The 23387-nt window shown below is 51.2% G+C and overlaps 1 protein-coding gene across 1 annotated transcript in view; it reads right to left on the bottom strand.

Annotated features, from left to right (window-relative positions):
* Nucleotides 1–479: 479 nt before the first annotated feature.
* Nucleotides 480–23387, bottom strand: part of LASP1 (LIM and SH3 protein 1) — a 36086-nt gene continuing 13178 nt past the window's right edge. Inside the window, exons 3-7 of the mRNA XM_081028860.1 lie at nt 20274–20358; nt 13902–14009; nt 4714–4864; nt 4260–4363; nt 480–3519 (exon numbers count right to left, since the gene is read on the bottom strand). Of these exons, the coding sequence (XP_080884986.1) occupies nt 3346–3519; nt 4260–4363; nt 4714–4864; nt 13902–14009; nt 20274–20358 (622 nt within the window). The 3' untranslated portion in view covers nt 480–3345. The remainder of the gene's footprint in view (nt 3520–4259; nt 4364–4713; nt 4865–13901; nt 14010–20273; nt 20359–23387) is intronic.

Genomic DNA, 23387 nt, shown 5'->3' with positions numbered 1-23387 from the left:
ACTGCACTATCCCAATCTCTCCATCATTTTCATTCCTCACATATATGCCATGCTCCTATGTGCAGGGCTAAAACTGCCCCCCAGCTAAGCTCATTCATTATTTCAACAAATATTTATTGAGTAGTCGGGGGGCATAAAGATGAATTAGACACGTTACCTGCCCTGTGAGTGCACTGGCACGTGGGGAGACAGGTGCATAATGAAGGAAGTCAGAAAGTAAGAGAATATGGGAGCTCAGGGAAGGTTCTGGGAGTATCACCACGCTGAGCAAAGGGATATAGCCAGGAGCAGACTGGTGGGGAATTCTCGACAAGGAGGAAGTAAGTGCCAAGGCAAATTGCTGCTCCAGGCTGACAGTTTCCAAACTGGTCATTCTCTCCCCGAAGGATGGCAGGGCTTCCAGGAGGGTGACAGGCCAATATCCCCAAACAGATGGGACACACACACAGCAGCACCTCAGAGCCAGAGAGAAAACCAAGTCCGCAGGTAAAAATTATACTTTTATTTGAGTCACCAGAAAGATTCACTTGTGGTCCAAGTTAAATGTTCAGAATCATAACAGGCCAGAAAGATTTGATCCCAAGCACAAGCCCACGAGGGAGGGGACCAAACAGACCAAGAGACAACCACCCATATAAAAAGATGAATGACTGCTTCACACACACAGATGAAATGTTTGGACAGAGGCAAATTTCACATGGTCATTTCTGTTTCTTTTTAAATACAGGTTTGTGGGGTGGTATATTTTTTTTCCCAGCTATTAAAAAAAAAAAGGCCCAAAAGTGCATATGTGAGGGGGGAAAAAGGCAAAAATTAAGCAATAGTTTTCCCTGGAGGGACATGAGGAAGAAAACAGAAAGCATTGTTGAGAGAATTCACTTTTCTCACCATTGGGCTTCTTGCATTTTATTATTGGTCCACTAATGTTATATTCACATTCTAGCTCTGCTGTATCTTCTCTCCTCGGATTAGATTGGCTAAAAGACCTCTGTGAACTGTAAGAAAAGACCAGGGACTCGGCCCTGCTCTCAGGTTCTGTGCTCTTCTAGGAAATAGAGGTTCTGGAGAGGAACAAGGACTCCCAGAAGACCCTGGGTCCCTCAGCACCAGTGTGATAGTCCCTCCTCTCTCTGGAGGTAAGAAAAGGTCCCCTATTTTTAGGATGGGAGGAGCAGAGGGCCCGGCAGCAGGATTCCAGTGGCTGGCTTGCCTTATTTTGGAAGGAAAAATCAAGCGGAGTGAAAAGGTTGTTTCTTGCTTCTCAGGCCCTCCTCCCATCCTCTCACCACCCTCCCAACCGCAGGTCCTCCGACAGGATGTGTCTCTGACCTTTGGCCCCAGAATCAATGTTGTGCTTTGAGATCAAGAGGAAGCAGAAGGGACCAACGCCTGCCCCCAAGGCTCCCCAAGTTGCTCCCTCATCCCCCAATATGAGATCCTCCACCTGCAGTCAGATTGGCTGGGGCCAAGCAGGAAAAGGGACGGAAAAGGCAGTGGCTCCTCCCCCACAGCCATTTTCCTCAGCTCTCTGATTAGGGGTAAATATTCCCAGTTTAACTCACAAGCAGTGAGGACGTGATTGCTGACTGCCTGCAGGCCTTCCCCACCACCACCCGCCTTGTACCGCGACAAGGATGTGGCGCTTGAGTTCACTCAAGGTAAAGAAGGGAGGGGTGACCCAGAGGGTGATGAGAAAGCCCAGAGATGAATAAAGCCAGGCAAGGATTGTCACAGCCCCCAATGAGAGACAGAAAGGACTTGGAGATAGCACCGTCTTTCCCTTCCTTATCCCGGGGTCTGTGCTTCCAGTTTTGTAGCCCTGGAACCCTCTCCCAATGCTTCAAGGGGGCTGTAGGTAAGCAAGGGGGAGGCCTAGTGGAAGAGTCCCCCAGAATGAGGCCTCCATAGCGTGAATGTCATAGGGTCCGTTGGCCCCTACTGTGCAGCCCAGGACAGAAATGAGGGAAGAGAATATGACTGGAGCCATGAAGACTTCCCCCCATCCCTACCCCAGCAGGCTATATCAGCCGCCACCAATCCTTTGGACACTGCAAAACGGAGTGGGTGGGCTTCCTCTATTTGGGGATAGAAGGAAATGAGGAATTTTCACTCCAAAGAAAACATAAGGAACGTCTTTCCCCCAGGGCCCTCCCCTCTCACTATGGGTTTTGAAGAAAGTATCAGAGGAAGATAGCTCTATACACCCTCACGTAAGCCTAGAGACTCCAGCAGGCCACACATTGCCCCTTCCCTCACATTCATGCTCACATTAGCCTGTCACAGACACCTACACACATACATGCTCCTTCCCCCACACACTAAGTTCTGGAGATAGAGGCTGTGGCTTTGCACAATTCTGGTCCACTCGGCGGCGGGCCGGGGAGGAGGCCACAGAAAGCCAGAGACATCTTCCCATGAGGAACAGGGAGGAGTGACCCACCCAGCCCAGCTCTCGGGGGCTGGGCCTCGAAGTCCAAGAGGCCTGAGGCTTCCTAGCCCCACCTTTCAGGACCATGGCTTCCAGCCAAGGAGGCAAGCCAGGGTCCCAGGAGGTTGGGGGTGGGAGTGAGGAAAAAGGGCTGCAGGAGAGAACACCATGTCCCCTTCCTTCCTGCAGCTGTCCCTAACCGTCAGAAAGGCCGAACTTGACCCAAGCCACACACTTCCTGGGGAGCTTCTCATCCATACTGGGTCTGTGTGTACAGGAGAGCAAAATCACAGTGCAAGAAGGAACATGTGTGAGGAGGATGAATGAACCCCAAAGCGGGAACTTTACCCTCCTCTGTTGTCCTTGAGAGGGGGAGAGGTTGGTGAGGGAACCCTCAGAGGGCCAGCAGCCCCACCTTTGAGAAGCAGAGGCAAAGCCCTCACTCTGGTACCTACACCATCCCAGGGCAAGGGCGGTGGGGTCCTACTCCCAGGAATGTATGGAGCCCCTCCCCTAGGAGTCCTGGGGCTCACCCAGGAATGTTTGGGTATATGAGGAGGTGGGTGGGAGAATGTGAGGGGGCCGCAAAGAGAGAAGGCAGAGGCCTGGGAGCTGACGGGTCTCCCATTCCAGACCAGCCTCACGGGCCTCAGCTTCCCCTGAGAGGTCCACACCTGTTCCATCCAGAGAGAAAACCAAGAAGTTGGTCAAGAGGAAAACCTGCCAGAGGAAGGAGCCTGCGAAAGTGGCAGACCAAGGCTTCAGTTGGCAAAAGAAGCTGGAGGAGGGTGGGAATAAACAAGCTGTTGCAGATTGAAAAAAACAAAGACACTGACAGGTGGACAGGTCACGCCCAGGACGGATGCGATGCTGTGGAATGCACTGAAGACTGGTGGGGCAGGTGGCGCCCCATGGGCTCAGATGGCCTCGACATAGTTGGCCGGCAGCATCCCCGTGTCACCGGTGCGCTCCACGGTCCCATACATCCAGCCGTCGTCGATCTGCTGCACGTTCACGATGGTGTCCCCATCCTGGAAGGAGACCTCGTCCTCATCGGCAGCGCTGTAGTCGTAGACGGCACGGTACCGCTTCTGCAGGGATGGGGGCACAGTCAGCTCTGGGCCCAGCTGGCCCAGGGCCTGAGCCTTTCTTTCTCACTCTCTGGGTTCCGGGAACAGAGCCCGTGTGAGCGTGAGCTGGGATCTGGGAGATAAGGAAGGGCTGGGCTCTGCCACAAATTTTCTCGCCTCTGTGTCTCACTTTCTGGGAGCGATCACCCTTTTCCACCGTTCGTGGCATGTACTCAGGGGCAGGCACAAGACAGGGACCGAGGTTACAATAGTTCTGCCTCACCTCTCAGAACAGGAAAGCAGTAAGGCCAACGGACACGATGCCAGTTAGTGTTTAAAAATATGGCATGCCCTGTACACTATTATCTGTACTCTTGTAAGCACCAGCCTTCTTTTTTCCTTTTTTTAAGCTGTAATAAGTCTGGTTTCGCTCCCAAGTTCAGGACAAAGACCTATTCTTGGGAGAAAAATCTCCAGGTGACACAAGAGATTTCTATCAGGTTCTACCTTCCGACTCAGCCAAAGTCTCATGCTTAAGCTCTAGGAAATGTCCAGTAAAAGCACATGAAACCCATCTGTGCTCGCAGAGGACAATAGGAGCTGGGGTCGAAAGTCAGGGAACACCAGGCTTCCTGGGTGGCATTTCTAAGAAGAGCCAATGAATTATGTCTTTCCGTAGGCCCACCCACCTCTAGCCATTCCAGGCCTCAGGGCTATAACCTTCAACCTCCCACCTCTCCACTCTGGCCTTGGTTACTCACCCCGCCCCCGCCTGGGGCGCTGCGCTGTATGGAGACTGGGGCTGCAGGCTCCTTGTAGCCACCATAGGACGGGGCCGCCTGGTGCTGCTGGGGCTGCTGGTAAACTGGAAGATGGGGGGAGACAGGTCTCAGAAACTGTCTTGCCAAACCCAGCCCCTGCCAGAGCCCCTTCCCTTCCTCCATAAGCCCTTATCACGTATTTCCACCCCCTATACCCCTGCTCAATCCGCACTTCTCAAAGGCTCTGTCTGTGTGTGCACACTTGTAGGTGCTCTGTATTCCACAGCAGGGGCTGTGTCTCCCCCCATCACATTGGGGGCCCAGCACAGGCGCTGTGCTCATGCCCTCAGTGGGGATGGGACCTGAGGATGTGTGTGAGTGTGTAAATGAGGCTTCTCCCCATCCTGAAGCTGGCCTAGCTTCAGGTCCTCTCCCCCACAGGCCTCACGCTCACCTGGGGCGCTGGTCGGGACGTGGTGAGGCTGTTGCGGCTCCTGGGGCCGCCGGTAGCTGCTGCTGTCCTGGGAATCTCGGCGCTCAGGCTCCATGCCCTCGCCCCCGCTGGGGCCCATGCGGCTCTTCTCAAACTCCTCGTGGTATTTTATCTGCAGGGGTAGAAAGTGCTGGGTAAAGGATCCACAGTAAACCAACCAAAGCTCCCTCCTGTTGTCACTCAAGATCCTGTTATGAGAGAGGCTTCCCAACGGTTCCAGGTAGAGAGAGCCCGGTTCTTGTGGGGGCACAACCAGCATGTGCCCTTAGACAAGCTAGTAAACCTTGCCGGGCCTCAGTCTCCACCCTCTCTAAAATGGGATGTCAGTGTCTACTCCAGGTGTAGTTGAAGGATGCAATGGAAAAGGGTAAACAGAGGATGGATGGATGGATGGACGGATGGAAAAGGGCCAGGTAAACGAAAGCACTGTACAAATATGAGTAGTCATTTTTTTTTTTTTTTTTTTTTTGTTGAGAGCCCACTGGCCCATGTGGGAATCGAACCGGCAGCCTTCGGAGTTAGGAGCATGGAGCTCTAACCGCCTGCGCCACCGGGCCGGCCCATGAGTAGTCATTTTTGTGTTCCTGTGGCGGGCAGGGGCGGCCCTGCCTCCACCCTGGTCAAGAACAGCAATAGCAGTAACTCTGTTCATAGGTGTCAGGCCCTAAACTAGATAGTCCACATCACGGCCCATTTGACCTTGTCAGCATCTGCGAGGGGCTATATTACAGTCCCCATTTAACAGACAAGAAGGAAACTAAGACAGACAGGCAAAGCGAGTTGCCCAAGATCACGCAAATTCCAGAGCCTGTATTCTTCATCAGTAGGTGATTCTGCCTCTTATGGATGGCAGCAGCGACGGCCAGAGCCCAGCCTGTGGGGACAAGAAGTGCCAGGACCTCCTTGAGGGCGGGTCATCTTGAAGATGGGTTCCTCCTCTAGTCAGGTTCCAAAAATGGGTTTAAAAAAGGCCCAGAGAAGTGACACTGCCCAGGCACTCGGGAAGGGCTGGCTGAACTGAACATGCCAATACCCTGGAGACCTTCCCGACCTGTGTTTCTTAAAACCTGGCCTTCAGACTATCTGCTTCCCACCCACCTGAGCTGCTTGTTAGAATGCAGGTTCCAGAACCTTCCATAGAATCGACAAAATCAGGGCTGGGGTTCTGAACGATGCAGCTTTTAAAAGCTCTCCAGGTAAGTCTGAAGCAGGTTCAAGTTTGAGAACCAGTGACCTAAAGCAGAGGTCGGCAAACTATGGTTCAACGACCCATACAGCCTGCTTGCTCAAGGTCCATGAGCTAAAAGTAATTCCTACATATTTTAATACTGAGGGAGGGCGGGGGGAATCAATAGGAATAATATTTTATGACACATGAAATTTCTTAAGAAATTCAAATTTCAGTGTTCAGAAATAAAGTTTTATTGGCACACAGCCACACCCACTCATTTCCCTATTACCTATGGCTGCTTTCACGCTATCACTGAAGAGCTGAGTAGCTGTGACAGAGGCCATGAGGCCCACAAAACCTAAAAATATTTCCTCTCTGGTCCTTTACAGAAAAAGTTTGCTGATCCCTGCTTGCCCAAATACTTGCATACTCCTATTGGTAAAATGTTTTAGCATAATCCTCCCAAATTAGGTCTATTTTATAAATGATTCACAAGTATCACTTTACAAATATGGAATGTATATTGTAAACTTGTACCAAAAAATATGAATGAAAAAAGTATGAGATGGAAAAGAACCAGAGCCAGGAGTTCTAAGGTTTTCCCCCTGTCCTCTCAGTGGCACATTGCCTATACCCCACCTTGAAGACCCCTGATGGGGTCCATTCACTTTTCAGAGAAGAAACTGGTGGGGATGAGAGCAACCAAGGAAATGTGTTATGGCCCATGGTTTGAGTGTTCCGGGAGTGCTGGGTTGGCCTGGGGGTTGGGGAGGAAGTAGGACAGAGAGTGATAGAAAAGCTCCCCCTCACCCCCAGAGGAAACTCAGAAAGCAGGACAATGAGAAAAATCGGTCCTGTCCTAGGCAATCCAGGCCCTGAATCCTCTCCAGGCCTTGGACCACTTGACTGGAAGCTGGTTCCCCTGTTCAGCAGGACCCTACCCTGTTTTCTCCCAGTGAAAAATGGGGGAAAGGAGGAGGGACAGGGTAAGGAGTGGGGCAAAGCCTGCTTTGTCTCCTGGAGGAGAAGGAACCGTGACTGGGCCCTGGAACCTCTGGGGAGGCCTGACAGGAACTGTCCAGCTCAGGCAGCCCCCTTTTGCCATCCACTCCCACTTTTTCTGTTGCCTTTTCTCCCCCTCCTGGACATCTGCTTTGCAGGGAGGGCAAGAGTTAACTCTTTGGCCAGGCACTGTTTACATATTAGTAGCTGAGCCAAAGGTCTGAGGGTGTGGCCAACTGGGAACACCTGCGCGGGTTACCCACTGCAGCCTGGGATGGGAGGACAGGCGGGGCAGCAGCAAAGCCCAGGATGGGTCCAGTCTAGAGGCATAGAGAGCCTCACTTAGGGGTTTGGGTCTAGACCAGCCCTCTTCTCTCCCTGCTTCTTCCCTTCATGCCCAATCAGGAAGCAACACCCAAACGGCAAAATAGACTGAGCCTATCCCAGCCAGCAAGGGCCAGATTGAAAAACCATCGGATCTCCCAACTCCCACTCGGAAGGGCCCCCAGGAGTGAAGTGTTCAAGACACAGGGCCAGTGGCTTGCACTCAGATTCCTAAGGCAAGGGCAAAAGGTGAGTTTCCCCCAGACTCACTCCCTCAGTGACCTCTGTCCAGGGGCGGCTGGGGGGGCGGGGAGACAAGGAGAGGAGACACCCCTTTTGTGGCCTCTAGGCTCACAAGGCAAATATCCTTCCAACTTTTGTCCTGGGGGTGGGAAAGTGCAGCTTTCCATGTTTACTTTCTATTAATGAAAAGAGGCCTGACCAGGAACTGGAGACCAGGGGAGGGAAAGTGCATATGTGGAGCTGGACAGAGCCTGGGGGTGGGGGACGAGCCTGCATGGACCCTAGAAAGTGACAGGAGGTGAGTCACGGGGACAGGTATCCCTGATGCTACAGGCCCAGCTACCCCCTTCTGTGGGTGTGACCACCTGCATTAGTGGAGGAGTAACAGAGAACCCTGGGGTAGAGGATGTGTCTGGTCCCAGCCAAGGCCTGGTGCTGTCCCCTGTCAGCGTCCCACAGATGCAGTCCTTCCTCACGGGTGCAGCGTCCCTGGGATATCGTGAGTCCTTCACTTACTCATGTGACCTTGGGCGAGTCCCTTCCTGTCTACGCCTGTTTTCTCATCTGTAAATAATGCCCTGGTACCATCTGCTCCCAGGTGGTCCTGAGGCTCCCGACCAGCTATAGGAACCTAACCAAACTCTAGAGCTGAAAGCAAGTTTGGACACGTGTGTGTTTCACAAGTGGCTGGTGGAATTGATCTTGCTCCTTAAAAAGCCACTACACGTGGACAAATGTTTATAAAATTAGGGCCAGCTGACCTAGGTGGATGGCATAGTGGCAGTCTGAACCCGAAAGAACCCTCTTCCACGGATACAGGTACCACCTGTTGCTATTAACAGTAATAACCTTCACATTTCCTCAGCTCTTCACATTAAGTTCACAGAGGCTCTCATGTATTATCTCCCTTGGCCCTGAAGACAATCACCCCGAAGAATAAGTCGGACAGGTACACCCACTTTACAGGAAAGGCCCAGAAGTGAAATGACTTCCCAAGGCAGAGCTTTCATTATTCAGTAAGGGCTGAGGCTGTGACAAGGACAAAGTCACAGCCCTTCCTGAGGGCAGGCATGGAGCAGGGTGACCACACACCCAAGTCTGCCACTAGTCCTGCTTCATGCCTTCTGTTCTGGAATAAATACACATAGCACCCCTTTCCCTCTCAAAGGGATGCTAATCATAAGTCACCCTAACTTTGAGAGGAGAGGATGGCAGACATGTGAACTCAGGCGAGGCCGCACAGAGCAGATAAAGGGCTGAGAAGGCTGAGGCTGCAAGTCCCTTCTGCCTGGGCCCACCTGGATAAAATGTCAGTACTCTCAACTTCCTCTTCCTCCCTTCCCCAGCAAATGAGGAAACTGGGTTATTATTTTGCTGACTCACCTAATGGTTTGAGAAGCAAATAGGCACATTAAAGGGTGTTAGCACATCTGAAAGGGGGAGAAACATTTTCCAGACTCTAAGGGCTTGGCTGATCCCTGCTCCAAGCTCAGCAAAGTTCTGATCTCCTAAAAGCCCTGAATGGGGCTCATAATAAGCCCAGAAATGTCAGCAGATCCCCAGCTTAGGAACTGTCCTGGGGCCCCATGGAAGGACGCCACGCGCTAACACTGCTCATGACATCCAGGTGCACGTGGGTTGAGGGGTCCAGGCCTAAGGACCCCCCCCCATACATCCAGGACCCTGCTGGCCAGACGTGCAGGGTGACTAGTTGAGGGGCCATTCCAAAGTTAAAGAAAATACACTTTCTCTGCTAGCTGATGTTCTCTTTTTTCTGAAACCCCTGCTCTCCTGATTGTGGCGAAAAACAAAGGTCTGACTCCACACATTGCTCTCACATGATTCCACATCACAGCTAATGAGGGAACATCAGGCTTTGAATGGAATAATCAACTCATGAGCCAGGATCTCTTTTTATAACATCTCCCACTTGCTGAGGGCCTCTTTTGTTCTCTTATATGCTTTATTCATTTGCTTATCTCAGCCAGCCCAAGAAAAATGTATCATTATCATCCCCGTTTTACAGATAGGGAAACTAAGGCTCTAGAGATGGTTAAGAAGTACATAAGTCAAAAGCCAGTTCTAACATTGTATCTTTAGTTCTCAACCGACATCTAATACTGCTCCCTATTAGAGACTAAAACTATTTTGTTTTTTAAACAAATGGAATCTGTGCTCAATCTCAGAGAAATGCGAGTTAAAACCACAATGAAATACCACTACACAATCCAAATGGTTAAGACGAACAATCTAAGGATGTAGAGCAATGGAAACTCTCATTACTGCTGGCGGGTGGGTAGATCCATACAGCTGCTTGGAAAATTGTTTGGCATTATTGGGTAAGGTTGAAGGAATGTACACTCTAAAACCCAGCAATTCCATCCACACTAATGCTACGAAATATGTACAAATATGTCCACATACATGGAAACAATCCAAATGTCTACACCAGAATCAATAAAATGTGGTATAAGCACAAAATGGAATACTATACAGCAATGAAAAAGGATGAACTACAGCTACATACGAACATGTAGATGAATCTTTAAACCCTATGTTGCCCAAAGGAAGCAAGATATAAAAGAACACACGCTACCGTGTACAAAATCAGTTAAAGCTATAGTGTTTAGAAATACATAGTTACAGATTAAAATTATAAAGAATAACGTAGTTTCAAAAATTAAGCTACAGCGTTGCTCAACAAACCGGTCTCCTTGTTATTTGACTCTGGGGCTGGAATTTTGTTTGACTTCACCATTTACTACTGATTAGGCCCAGACTCTACAGACTGAAGGTAACCTAAGGAATATAAGCCGCTAATTATTTTTGACTGATAGAAATGCAAAGGAGTTCTTTCTGCCTGTAGCAAGGATGTCTCCAAAGTTTATGGTTTTAGGGACACATAGGGCATTAACCAGCTGTGCATGCAGCACTTTCTTTCACTGACGAGGCATCACCTGTGCCTGTCAGAGCCTCCATCCTCCAACTGGTCCCTCATAATCAAGTTAAATATATGCTAGATGTTCACACTTTGCAAACTCTGTTTTGGCAGGGATGCAGTAACGTGCCGTTTCTTGACTTGCATGGTGTTTCTTGACACACACAAGCGTTTACTGTATGGGTTACTGGGTGTTATATTTCACAGAAAAAGTTAAAAGGCACAAAATTATATACAGAAAATCAATATCTAAGTAAATATATTGGTAAATAAAAACATAGCTTCTCTACTGAAAGGCAGTGGCTCCCACAAAGGGGCCACAGCAATTAAAGTTTCCCATCCTTCATAGCCATTAGAGCTCATCAAAGGCCAGAATTCCAGAAAGATAAACTTTAGCCCATAGCAGTGGCCATGGCCTCTCAAACCTTAGGATGCCTTTAATGAGACATAATTACTCACCAGAAATGTATAACTTACTAGTATCTTGCCTCAAAATTTTCCACACATTCTCCATACAAGATAATAGCCCAACTTTTCAACTAAACTTTACTCCATGTTCCTTCTTTGGCCACAATGTAGAAAACAAATAGGTCTTCCTTTCAAGTAATAATAATGGACAGTATCAAATACTGCCAAGCACATGACATTTTCCTCACAACCACCTTTCAACATAGGGTTTATGGTCCCCAGTTTTACAGATGAGGAAACCGAGCCTCAGCGAGGCCTTCCTAGCCCTTGCATGATAGAAGCTGGGATTCTGCCCTCACTGGCTCTTCCCACCTCGCCATCTTGCCTCTCAGCAGGACAGATGACAGACTGCACACATCTAAAGCATTTAAACACCACCTAAGGAGACCAGACACTTGTTTTTAAAATGCTCTTGCTGGTAAACCCTCGTCTGCGGCATATTCCTCCAGGGAAGCAAATCTTCATCTCTTTACAAGATGGCATGACCTATGGAAACAGCTAGGAGTCATTGGGTGCTAACCTGGCAACTGAGGGACAAGCTATATACAGATATACTATTTTGGATACAAAACAAAAGGAGTGGCTCTAAACACCATCTTTCCCAAAAGTCTTCTGGAGGTGGGACAAGTTAACAATGGCTCTAAGCATGGTTTAAAGTTCCCTTTAAACCCTTTAAAGGGTTTAAATCCCTTTAAAGTTGTGGGATGTGGCCAGGACTGGCACCCTCTGACTTAGGGCTTGAAGCTTTTTCAGACTCTTAGGTGATGGGTTCTCAAACTTCAGTGAGCACCACAGTAACCTAGGGAATGTGTTTAAAATACTGGTTCCTGGGCCACGCTCTCAGAGATGCTGATTTAGACAACCCAGGGAGGGAGCCTACAAGTCTGCATTTTCAATAAACCTTCCCCAGTGATTCTCTACAGTTGTCGGGAGGCCCACATCTGACATACTCTAATTGCAGTCATTAAAACCAAGAATCTTCCAGCTTTGTGGTCACGCCTCACAGGTCCCAGCTAAAGCTGCAAAAGCAGAACCAGGTCAGGTTCAAGTCACCTCCCCCACCTCAGAGCAGAGGACAATCAGCTAATTGCAGCCCTGTGGTTAACGATAAGATGGTTATCTCCTTAGGTATGGATGTCTTTGGCCACATAAGCTCTGTTACCAGGACTCCTCAGACAGTAAGTAACACATCCAATAACTGTGTGTGGGGGGGGGAGAAGAGCAGGTGCCATAGGCTGGGTGTGTGGAGTATTCTGGAAGCCTTCCAGAAAGGGAGGCAGGAAAGACTGGGCTTGCTTTTCACCCCCACCCTAAACCCACAAGCTGGAAGCAATGAGTGAATGTTTTGGGGTGGTAGATGGGGAGCAAGCATCAATGATAAAAGACAAGAATCTTCGTAATGAAAAGCCACAGAGGTTGGAGAGTCAAGTTTCCAGCTTTGTGAGCCATTCCAGCTTTCCCCCATTACCCAAGGCTTCCTTCAGCCTTCTTTTCCCTTTCCTTGTGGTGAGCTCCAGAACACAGACCTTCTTTCCCTCTTCTTTACCTTTGGCCAGGTCCTGGTTTATAAAGAAGCAACTGAGACAGGCTGTTTTGTTTTGTTTCTGGTGGCCGTGGTGTTATTGTCCTGGAAGGCATGCCCTCCTAGCCCAAGGGAAGACCTCCATTTCCTCAAGCCACGAATTTCAAACTGCAGGTCAACAACCCAGTTGTGAAACCCATCCAGTTAAGTCTGCAACCAGCATCTTTACCAAATAAAATAGAACAGAAATATCTGAATGCCCTCTGGTAGTAAGGACTCTTCCACTAAAGTTTCAATTCTGTTTTCTCTCTAAATAAGCAGGCCTGTCTGGTGGGTCACAAAGTGAAAGGTATTTCATGTTGTGGGTTGCAGTCAAAGTTTGAAAGCCGTAGTCTTGGGCATGGTTGGTTCTTCCGGCTTGGGCCCTGGCTTCTGAAAGCCCCCTGACCACTGTGGAAGCCCACTCGAAGCACAGTGACATCTAGAAGGGGCGTCCTGCCAAGGAGGTTAGGTAGAGGCATGGATGCCTAGGGGTGGGTGCCGGTTGGGCTACCTGAGATCCAGGCCCTCCACAGCCTCATCCCCAGTCCCTCAGCAGAGCAACACTGGGCAATTCACTGACCCCTTCCTATTCCAGACAGGAAGACAACTACTTGTCTAATCCTTCATTTGTAGGACCTCCCAGCCCAGCTGGCTGGGTACTCCCTGCAGCTCTGTGCCCCAAGACCCTGTGCACGGGTCTGTAGCCCATATGCCATGCTATGGCTGACAGTGGCACCCCACCCCCACATGCCCAAAGCCCTCTAGGCAGCCTCCCCACAGGCCAGAACCACATGGGCTGCTGGTCTATGGCTCGGCCAAGCAGAAAACCGAGGCCTGTACCCTGGCCACAGGTCCCATGGGGCCCACTGATCCACCGCCCACTCGCCACACCTAGCCACACCAGACACTGCTGACCATCCTGGGCCCAGACCAGGAGTTGTGGGGCCAGCAGGCAAAGCCGGCTAGGGTTTTTACACAGGAAGGAAGAGCAAGCCAAGGTGGGGGAGGAAGCTGAGGGAGGGCGGAAATGACTGCAATGTCAGCACCCAAAGGCAGACAAGGGGGAGGCCGGCCCCTCCCCACTCCTGCCACCCAGTTTTGACCTTTATGCTCAGACAAAACACCTAGCCTGGACCCCAACACCCACCATGGCCAGGAAAAACCCCCACAAAATTTCAAAGTGGGGGTTGACTAAGCATATAGGCCCTCCCTGCCATACACCCCCAAAGTACAGTCCTTTGAAAGCAAAAATGCTACGTGGGCAGAGGGTAGCAAAGGGAGAGTCTGGAGTGCACAGAACCCCAAAATCTCCCCTCTGCTCAAGCAGCCATCAGCCAAGCCCACCCAGGTGCCTCATTCATGTCAGCCAGACTGGCAGGGAGGGAACAAGAAGGAAGGGCAGCAGGTTGGTGTGGGTGCCTGGGGTCAGGGGGTCTTACATTACTGATCTGGTCCTGGGTCTTCTTGATTCTCTGGAGTTCGGGTGTGTCTGCCACCACGCTGAAGCCTTTGCCCTTGTTCTTCTCAAACTCTTCCTTATAGCGTACCTGGAGGACCAAGGGGGAGACAGACTAGAGTCAAGCCAGGGAGAGCAGAGAGGGGCCCAGCCTGTGCCCACCCTGAGGCAGCAATCAGCCAGGAGAGAGATCCTGACCAGAAATCCCCCTGTAGTGATATCACCCCACCCCCAAACTCAAAGTAGAAGACTTAACCAAAAAGTTAGACTAATAATGATAATCTATTAACACGTATTCAGTGCATTCTGAGTACCAAGTGCTTTACACGAACCATCTCATTTTAATCTTACCATATGCTATTATTACCTCCATTTTGCAGATAAGGAAACTGAGCTGTAGCAAATTTCCAGAGTCACCAAGATACAGACAGTCTTGTTTGCCTGGCCTCATCTGCCTGATCCCTGACCCTTCATTGCCAGCCCATCCTGCCTGAAAGCTACAGGAAGAAGGTTCTTTCCAGAGCTCCAAATCCTGCCCCAGCCCTCACCCTAGCCAGTATATGGCCCTACTCACCAAGAGTTTTTAAGTGGTAAGCTGAATGAGGGCTGTGCCAAGGGACAAAGTTGGTGCCTGGCAAGGAGGGTGGGGAGACAGCCACTCGAAGACTTAATCAATGGGCCTTTGACAGGCCCCAGAAACTTCCTGGAACCTACCAGACCAGCTTCTGGGGTCAACACCACAGGAAGGGACAAAATTGGTGGGGGTCTGACAACACTTCAGGGTTCCAAGCTCTGGGGAAGAACCCTACATGCTCTCCCTCTTCTGAGAATTCCACGGACAATCAAGTACGAGAGGGACTCAAGTCAGACAGCAGAAAGGACTTCCCAAACACTAAAGGAATTGAAATATGAGGATAATCTTGTTCCCTCCACCCCAGGAGGTTTAATGAACAGAATGGAAGCTGGAAATGCCCATGGGACAGAGAACTGTTCCTTGGCTTCCAGAGACTTGACTGTCCACCTTAGCAGCCAGCTATTCCGAACCCCACCAGCTGCCTGGATTTCCTCCAGGGGGGCTGCACTGTCCTGGAAGCAGGTCAGCCCAGGACATGAGGCCCAGGACCTTGGGAGTTTCCAGGATGACAAACCCAGGCAGCTCCCAGGCATGGATGGAATCACCCAGCCGCAGTGCTAAACTGCACTATGACCCAACTGACAACACACGTGCACTGCCAGGGCCCCACCTGTCAGTTCCTCTGCACACCTTGGGGTCCTTGTTTGTCCCCTGGAGCCCCGGCTCATCCATCCATGGGCTTCGTCCTACAAGGTTCCAGAACCTCCTTTGTTCCAGACTAAAAACAAAGGCCTGGACATGCTAGTTCCCATCAGACTGAAAGTTAACACAATGAACACAGGTACAAATCCACCCCAGGGGCCCAGAACTGCCCAGCAGTGGCCCATCCGCTGACTCTTAGTGCTGGGGGTGGGGGGAACCCTCTGGGAAAAAGGCATCAGGCAGGTAAGGCACTTAGAGTCAGAAAAATGTAGCTTCAGATACAGAAACCCCAAATCCAAGGCCTTCAACCTTGGTTTCCTCACTTGTAAAAGGGCTGTCAGGAATCATTGGGAGGGAGCTTCCTATCACCGAGCATGGGCGAAGAGCCAGAGGGAGCTAACAGTGACACAGGCTCAGCCTCCCGACTGCTAAATGATCTTGGGCAAATGACTTCATCTCTTGGGCCTCAGTTTACAAGTCTGTAAAACAGGGATCATAAAACCACCCTTTCCAATCAACGATACAGATTACAGACAGTGGCGCTAAAGCAGCCATCACAGCATGGAACATGCGACAGGGTTCACCACGTACTGATAAGGGTAGTTGTGAAAGTGCTTTGTCAACGATAAAATGCTGAACAAATGCCAGTCCCCCACTCCTTTCTCTACTTCCTGGCCTGGCAAGGGTCAGGCCCCTAATCCAGGGGAATAATTACCATGGCAACCCTGTGATGACATCAGTGGGTTCCCAGGCTCAGGAATTACCTCTCCCTCCCTGGCAGGGAAGGATAATTCATTTCACTTCTGGCACAGGGACCCAGAGAGGGCGGGTGTGAGGTAGAGTGAAGACCAAGAAAAGACACACAATACCACTTTGCTGTGTGTCCCTAGGCAAGACAGTCCCCCTGCCCCCAAGGTCCCCTGAGAGGGACTGGCTAGCTGATCTCTAAAAGCACTCCCAGCTCTGCAGTTTGGGACCATTTTTAAGCACCTGCAGGCCCGACTGGAGAATCGAGGTGTGGAAGGTTCTGAGAGGCTGTTTGGAACTGGGGTGGGTGACAGGTAAAAAGCGGGGAGTGAGATATGAGGGAGGGACCTGACTAGAGTCCGTCCATCAGGGCTCATTACCCAATCAGGGATGTCCGCCCTCATCTGGGATGTGGGGTCTCTGAGGAGGAAAAGGTCCTGCCCAAGGTCACTTGGCCCAGTTGTTGGTAGGGCCAGGCTGCAACTCTGCTGTGGCCGAATGACTCTATGCCTGGGAGGAGCCTGGGCCTCACCCTGGAAACTCCCAAGGCCAGGCCAGGACTGATGCCTGAGGCTCCTCAAGCCCAAACAACCACCGCTCATGAAACTCTACTTTTTATATGTAGATTTAATTAAATATTCTCCCATTATCACTTATCCCAGCAAAATAGGAAGTACAAATAAATGTTTGTGGGGGAAATGATGAATGAATCAAATGCAGAGACCAAACCTCCAAACAAACAGGCAGCACAATTTGGAAAATAACTGCCTTGCTGACCCAACAAGAGGAAAGATCATGACTTTAGAAATGTATTCAAAAAAAAAAAAAATACAATACCAACAAGTTTCACTTATTATGTGCCTATTATATGCTGAGCCCACATACACTGTAACCCACCCACTTCTAACAACAACAAATCAGGTTTGAAATTTAGACACCCAGATGGGGAGGAGAGCGAATGACAAAGGGCAACGCTGGAAGCAATCATCAGGTTTCTGTCTGCTTCAGTTTCATCATGCCCAACTTCATTTCCTTCCCTTTCCTCTCCAGGAGAATAGTAATAGCAAACATTTACTGAGTGCTGACTCCATGCCAGGAACTGTTCTAAATGTCTGACGTAGCTAACCTCACAACCTTTGGAGAGAGGTATTCCCATTTTACAGATGAAGGCACTCAGGCTCAGAGAGTTTAAATAACTTGCCCAAGGTCACATAGCTAACCATGGCAGATCCAGGATTCCACCTTCGGTCAGCCAACTCAGGCTCAGTCACACAGGACAGGTATGCGGTCTGCAGGTCACAGGATCCAAGATAAGAGAGCAGGAACCTTGCCCCAGGGCAGGCTCTCCTGTCCCATGTGATAAGTCCTAAATTGTACTGGGATTGCACAGCACTGTGAAGGCACGTGACAATGAGGGGGAAAATGAAAGAGACATTCTCCTCACACTTATGCCTGGGCTCAGGGGGCTGCACAGACACCCCCACCTCAGCCCCACTCCAAAGATGCTGCCTGTGCTCAGTGTGGGGTGCAGGGTGGGAGAGCTGCGGGGTGGGGGTGGGGGGTGCTGGGGCCTCGCTGACAGTTCCCTGCCTCAGCCAGGCCTGGGCAGGACCACCCAGAGGGTCATTTCTGGTCAGCTCTGTGGTTACCTCCCCCACAGGGGAGGCTCCAGGTGTCCCAGACACCCAAAGTACCACTTGGGGAACCAATCTGGAGATGGAAAAACAAATAAAATTGAAATAGCACAGGCAGCTTCCCAGAGACCGAGTAGGGCTGATACACCGATGCAAGCCAGGAAGGGGCCCTGGAAAGAGACCAGCTGACACCCTGGTGGGGTGGGGCAGGGTAGGCAGAGGAGGCTCCCACTTCCCTTCCTGCCAGCCACAGGCGGCTACAGCCAGCCCTGCCCCCCCACAGCGACCACAGCAACCAGACCTGTCACCATCCAGGCCAGGCCAGCTCAGCTCTTCCAAGCCTCAGAACAGGCCCAGCCCTCAACCTCTAGGCAACTGGGGTTTTGCTGTCCCCATTTTACCAGACTTTAAAAAATAAAGCCATGAAAGGCAAGTGGCCAGAATTGGACCACACAGCTGGGGGAGGAGGAGGGGAGACAGAACCCGGCTGCAAAGAGAGCAGGTCCTGTCTCCATGCTCTGCTTACCTCCACCCCCAGCCCCTGAGGAGCCCAACTACAGGAGATCAGAGCTATGCTCTCAGTGCAAAGCCCTGACTCCCAGGGCTCACACCTCTCAAAGCAGAAAGAATGAGATTCTCCACCTACCTCCCTTCCTGCCCCCAACCCAGCTTTAAGCCTCTCAAAGTATGTCTGTGGGGCCAAAATCTCTCATCAGAATCACGATTGCAGTCCAAACGCAGATTCCTAGTCTCCACCCAGAATTCCCTTGGGTGGGTCCTAGGAATCTGCATTCTAACAAGCCCCCCAGTTCCCTCTGGTGACTGGTACATCCTATGAATAGAGAGCATGGGGCTGGGGGCCACAGCAGGCTCCAGAACTAAGAGCAAAGGGCTTGAAATCTACACCTGGGCAAGTGGCATGGCCTCTCTAAATCTCCGTGTCCCCATCTGTCCAGTGTGGATAACAAGAGTCCTGCCTTCATCCACTGGTTGTGAGGATTAAATGAGGTCCAGGCCTGGCCCTCACTGAGGACCTAATAGAGAGTGACTACTATTCTTTCATGATTTCCCCAGGCTGCCTGAGAGTCAGAAGCCCGGAATCCCAGAGGATGACCCAGAGGGCCCCTGGGGAACAGGTAGGTACCCCTCAGGGATCGGGTTCCAAGGGCAAAAAGAGCTGCAGCCAAGCTTTTGTAGGACCAACAAAGGCTGAGGGAATTAGCCCAGTTCAAATTTCTCCTCCTGAGAGTATGGGCGCGCGTGTGTGTGTGTGTGTGTGTGTGTTTGTGTGTGTCCCTTGCCTCTACCTAAGCGTGTGCACACACTACCTATGGACCTGCACCTTCCCAAAGAGCCACCATCCCTCCCACACCTCTTCTTCCAGGTCCCTCTGATGGGGCTTCTAGCACATGGGGCTCTGACCGCCCCTCTCAAGCTGTGGGTTGAGTACAGGTTGCCCCACGACGGCCTGGCCTGCTTGTCCCATGATGTCTTCACCTCTGGCCCCAGTGGGCTCCCTACAGGATGGGGAGTCTGGGGCAGTAGTCAGCGCCTGGCTAGAGTCTGGTCAGAATCTTCCCTATGCAGACCAAACCCAGGCCCCAGGGCTATCTCAACACCCCTTCCTGCCAGCTGGGCCACCTGGGACTCCTCAGTTGGCAGAGGTCTGGTGTCCCACCTAGTCCCCTAATAAGTGCAACTTTCACCACAGTGGGGGTGGGGGCTGGGCTGGCAGACGAGAGCTTCTCCCAGCTTCCCCCACTTGCTCCCCATCAATGTGGGCCCCACACGGACTACACATGGTCAAGGTCACTGTACTCCAGAGTGAAAAAACTAGAGCCCAGATATGAAAACTTCACTTACCACGTGTGTCCACAGGCAAAGGCTGGAGCCTCTCGGCCTTGGTTCCCTCATCTGACCCCCAGAGTAAGGTCAAGGATAAATGACGTAAAGTAACTCAAAGCACTTGCTAAGCTACAAGCGTTCTCACCAGCATAAGGGACTATCAGGTCCATTATCAAGATACAGTTCTTAGGGAGTTGGGCAGGGAACCAGAAAGAACACAAGTCTCAAGAGTTAGACAAACCAGCATTCAGTCGTCAGCATCTATTTCCTCCTCCACAAAGTGGGAACAATCCTCCCTCACTGCGTGGTACGCACCATTCCCCACACAGCAGGTGCCCAGGAAAATCAAGCCCAAGGAGACAAAGGCAGACAAGACACCTAGGCAGCAAAGGCCTCTTTGCAGCCTGGCCTCTGAGGGGAGTAAGAGGTTTGGGGACATGACTACAGAGGGTGGGCTGTGTCACCTCAGACTGGCATGAGCCTGGAGAGCTGAGTTCCCTCTTTTAAGGGTGGGTTTGAGTAGAGAGTAGGGAAAGGGGAAACAGCTGCCTGGAGGAGGTGGGCTTCAGGAACCCCACGTGAAATTTCCCAGAACAGAAAGAATCAGACACCTACACTTCTCCAACCCACTTTGGGGAGTGGTGGGGGGCATGCTCTCCCTCAGTCCTTTGATAAAACCAGGAAATATGAAGTAACTGGGTGCAGGGATGGGGGCAAGGAGACAAGGCTAGTGTTAGGATTTTATCCCCTTGGCCTTGCTGAGCAACCCAGGGGGAAAGAGCCTTTGCCAAATGCAAGAGTTACAACAGCCCTTCCTCCCCATCAGGCCCCAGCACCCGCCCCTCCCTCTCACCTGACTCTGGAGCTCGCTCTGTTGCTTGAGACGGAGGTTTTCCGGAGTGTCAGCCACCATGGTGAAAGACTGCTTGGGGTAGTGTCTACAGGGCAGAAAAAACAGAGTGGGGGTCACTTTGGGGAAAAGGCAGGAACCTCTGGGCTTCCCATAGACCCTTGACTCTCTTCTGGCAACTTCGTCTTACCCACGGGCAGCCCCTTCCCGTGCCCCAGCCGTGCGATAGGACTATGGCGTCCACCGTCCATGCTGAGGGAAGGCAAGTGTCTCTCAGACTCAGTCTAGGCTGAACTGAGAAGACACAACAGTTTTGAGGGGTTGGCTAACCATGAAGAACTGTCCTGAGTCAAAGGGAGGCCATGGGGACCCCTAAGGGTTTCAGATCACCCTTGTTTAGTGATAATCCACGCTTTAGAGTCTACCACATAGGGAAGGCAAGGGAGCCGGGCCAGACTGGATAGAAGATGAGCATGGGGTCAGGACAATATTTTCAATGAAGACCAGAAATGGAGACCAACCAAGCAGAGGAAGGTCGGGAGGGATACAGAGACAGAAATAAAGGGAGAAAGGACATACATATCCAGCAGGGCTTCCTGGAGGAGGTGGTAAGAGGAAAAAAATGCATACATCCAAAGTGGTATTTCAGAGGACTAACAAGGTCCAACTTAACAGTAGTATAGGCAAGAGATCACCCTGATGCCAGAAAAAAGGTCACCCTCAGGTGACAGGTAACACGGTAACATCGGTTGGTGTTTGCCCTGTGCTAAAGACGTACATGCCTTAGTTCATCAAATTCTCACAAACACCCTATTATCCCCCTTCGACAGATGACAGAACACAGGTTCAGAGAGGTTAACAATGAGGCCAAGGCACAAGGCTGGTAAGTGCTGGCATCTAGATTGGCACCCAGACAATGTGCCCAGGACCCAGCACCCTGAACCAAACCCTCCAATCTCCAGACGAGGAACAGAGCAGGGCCCTTTCTCCCAGAAAGAGGGCTGGCTTGGAGGTAACAGGAGGCAGGGAAGCCCTCACAGCCAAGTCTGCAGGGACCTCCAGGACCATCTGGCCCGATCCCCTAATTTCCCAGAGGAGGAAATAGCATGCTGGCACCAGGCACTTAGGTGGCTTCATAATTAACTTATTTATTGTATCAGTGTATTGTCTTCTCTGGCTACTACTTCTCTATGAGGTGAGGGCTTTTTATAGTCTCTTTTGTTCATTAATTTATCCTAACCTCCTAAAACAGTACCTGGTGTCCAATAACTATTTGTTCAATAAATGAATGTCACACCCGGCATTCATAGAAGCTGGGCCGTGACTAGAATTCAGGTCTCCTACATCCCACTGGGTCATCACAAATCCCCAGCAAACGAGCTAACGGAGAGGCAGCCCTGCGTCACTGTGGTTTGTGTACACGTGTAGTATGTGAAATGGTTGGGGGCCACATGCACCCCAGATATTTCAGAGACTAGTGGGTGGCTTCTCTGAGCAGGAGCTCAGGTCTGGCTATTTTTAGCCACCACACTGTGACGACCAGCAGACTCACAGGCTGTCCCCAGGTAAGAGGTGGGTTGCCTCCTTCCAGACATGTTCCACTCCAGTTGGATGACATGCCCTAGAGCTGGATATGAGCAGACTCCTGCCTCTGTGCCCACAACAAACCTGGCACATTCCCCAGTCACTCGTACCACCTTGAGCCAGAGCTACTCATGAACACATGACTTCTCTCAGTGACAGGCAGGACTTGGGGTTTGGAGAACGCAAACAAGGGGGTAGCATGACTAGAGAGGGCACAGTGCTGGACTCTGGTCCTGCCACTGACTCGCTGGGTGACTCTGGCAAATTCTTTTTCCCTCTAGGCTAGTTTCACTCTCTTGGACCTAGTTGATTCTAGCTGTGTCCCAACTCCTAGCCTCCACTGCCCCACGTGGGTTCTGCCTTCCAGATCAGCCCACTCCCACAGCTGCCTCACCAGAGGGTGGAGGGAGAAGAGACTGAAAGTAAACACAGGCGCCTGCAGCTGGCATGGCCCGCGGATGAAGGTAGGGATAAGTCTGTGGGTCCAGTCCCCAGGCTTGGCCCAAATCCATGAAACCAGGGCCACCCACAACTGAGGAGTGCCATTCAAAATTCCTGAGCAGTTCCAGGGACAATCGTGAGACAATCATGAGAAAGAGAACAGCAGGAGGAATCTAAGTGAGATCTCCAGCAGAACTGGCTGGCCCTGAGGTCCTAAGAGGAAAGGTTTCAGCGATGACCCACCCACCAAGTCAGAGCCATTCTGAAGGCTTCATGGGGCGGGGAGTGTGGTGAGAACATCTGTAAGTAGACGATTCATGTGGCAGAGGAGGGAGGTTAGGTCCTAAAGCAGGGGGATGGAAGAGAGAAGACCTCCAGGGTACCTCTGGCTAAGACCTTGAGAAGATGGTGTTGGGTTAGCATTTGATGGGGAAGGGTAGCTGGCAGGTTCAGCAAATACATGTGCACAGAAGCCAATCTGCAACACTGGACTGTCCCATTTGCCTGAATGGACAGGGATAAAGCAGAGTGCCAGCTCCAGTAGCCCAAGGTTGGCCAGGCACATGTACCTGACATGCACCCCAATCCCGCAGCTCCCCGGCTCCTGCACACACCAGGATTCCTCACACACGACAAATGTGCAGATGAGCCCGCTGCAGAGATGCACATCTCCTGCACACCGAGGTCAGCAGTTCCACATGCAACGGTGCTCAGGACAGGCCACATTCACACACTTCCAACACCTCCTACCTTCCACCACACGGGGCTTAGGAGACCCCAGTATGCAGCAAGTGCCTCTTGGTGCGGTTGGTGGATATTTCATCCTCTATTTAGAGCCATATGAGATCCAGATCTCAGCCCCCCCACAGCCAGAGCACTAATCCCATCCGGAAAGGGCAACCAGCCTAGATGCTGACTGGCTTAATCTGCCAGGGGGAAGAGGGGGATTTTAATCCTGAATCAGATTAAGTAGATTAAAGAGTAGTGCAGAGGGCCCCCCATATTTTACCCCCACCTCCTAATCTCCAACCACAGGCCAGAGGAAGGCAGGCAGACATGCTGGGCTGTATTTCTCCTTCTGGGTCAACACTG

The sequence above is a fragment of the Rhinolophus hipposideros genome (assembly GCF_964194185.1).
Source record: "Rhinolophus hipposideros genome assembly, chromosome: 20".
Taxonomy (NCBI): Eukaryota; Metazoa; Chordata; class Mammalia; order Chiroptera; family Rhinolophidae; genus Rhinolophus; species Rhinolophus hipposideros.
The sequence above is the reverse complement of the archived record's forward strand: the minus strand, read 5'-3'. Positions and strand labels throughout refer to the sequence as shown.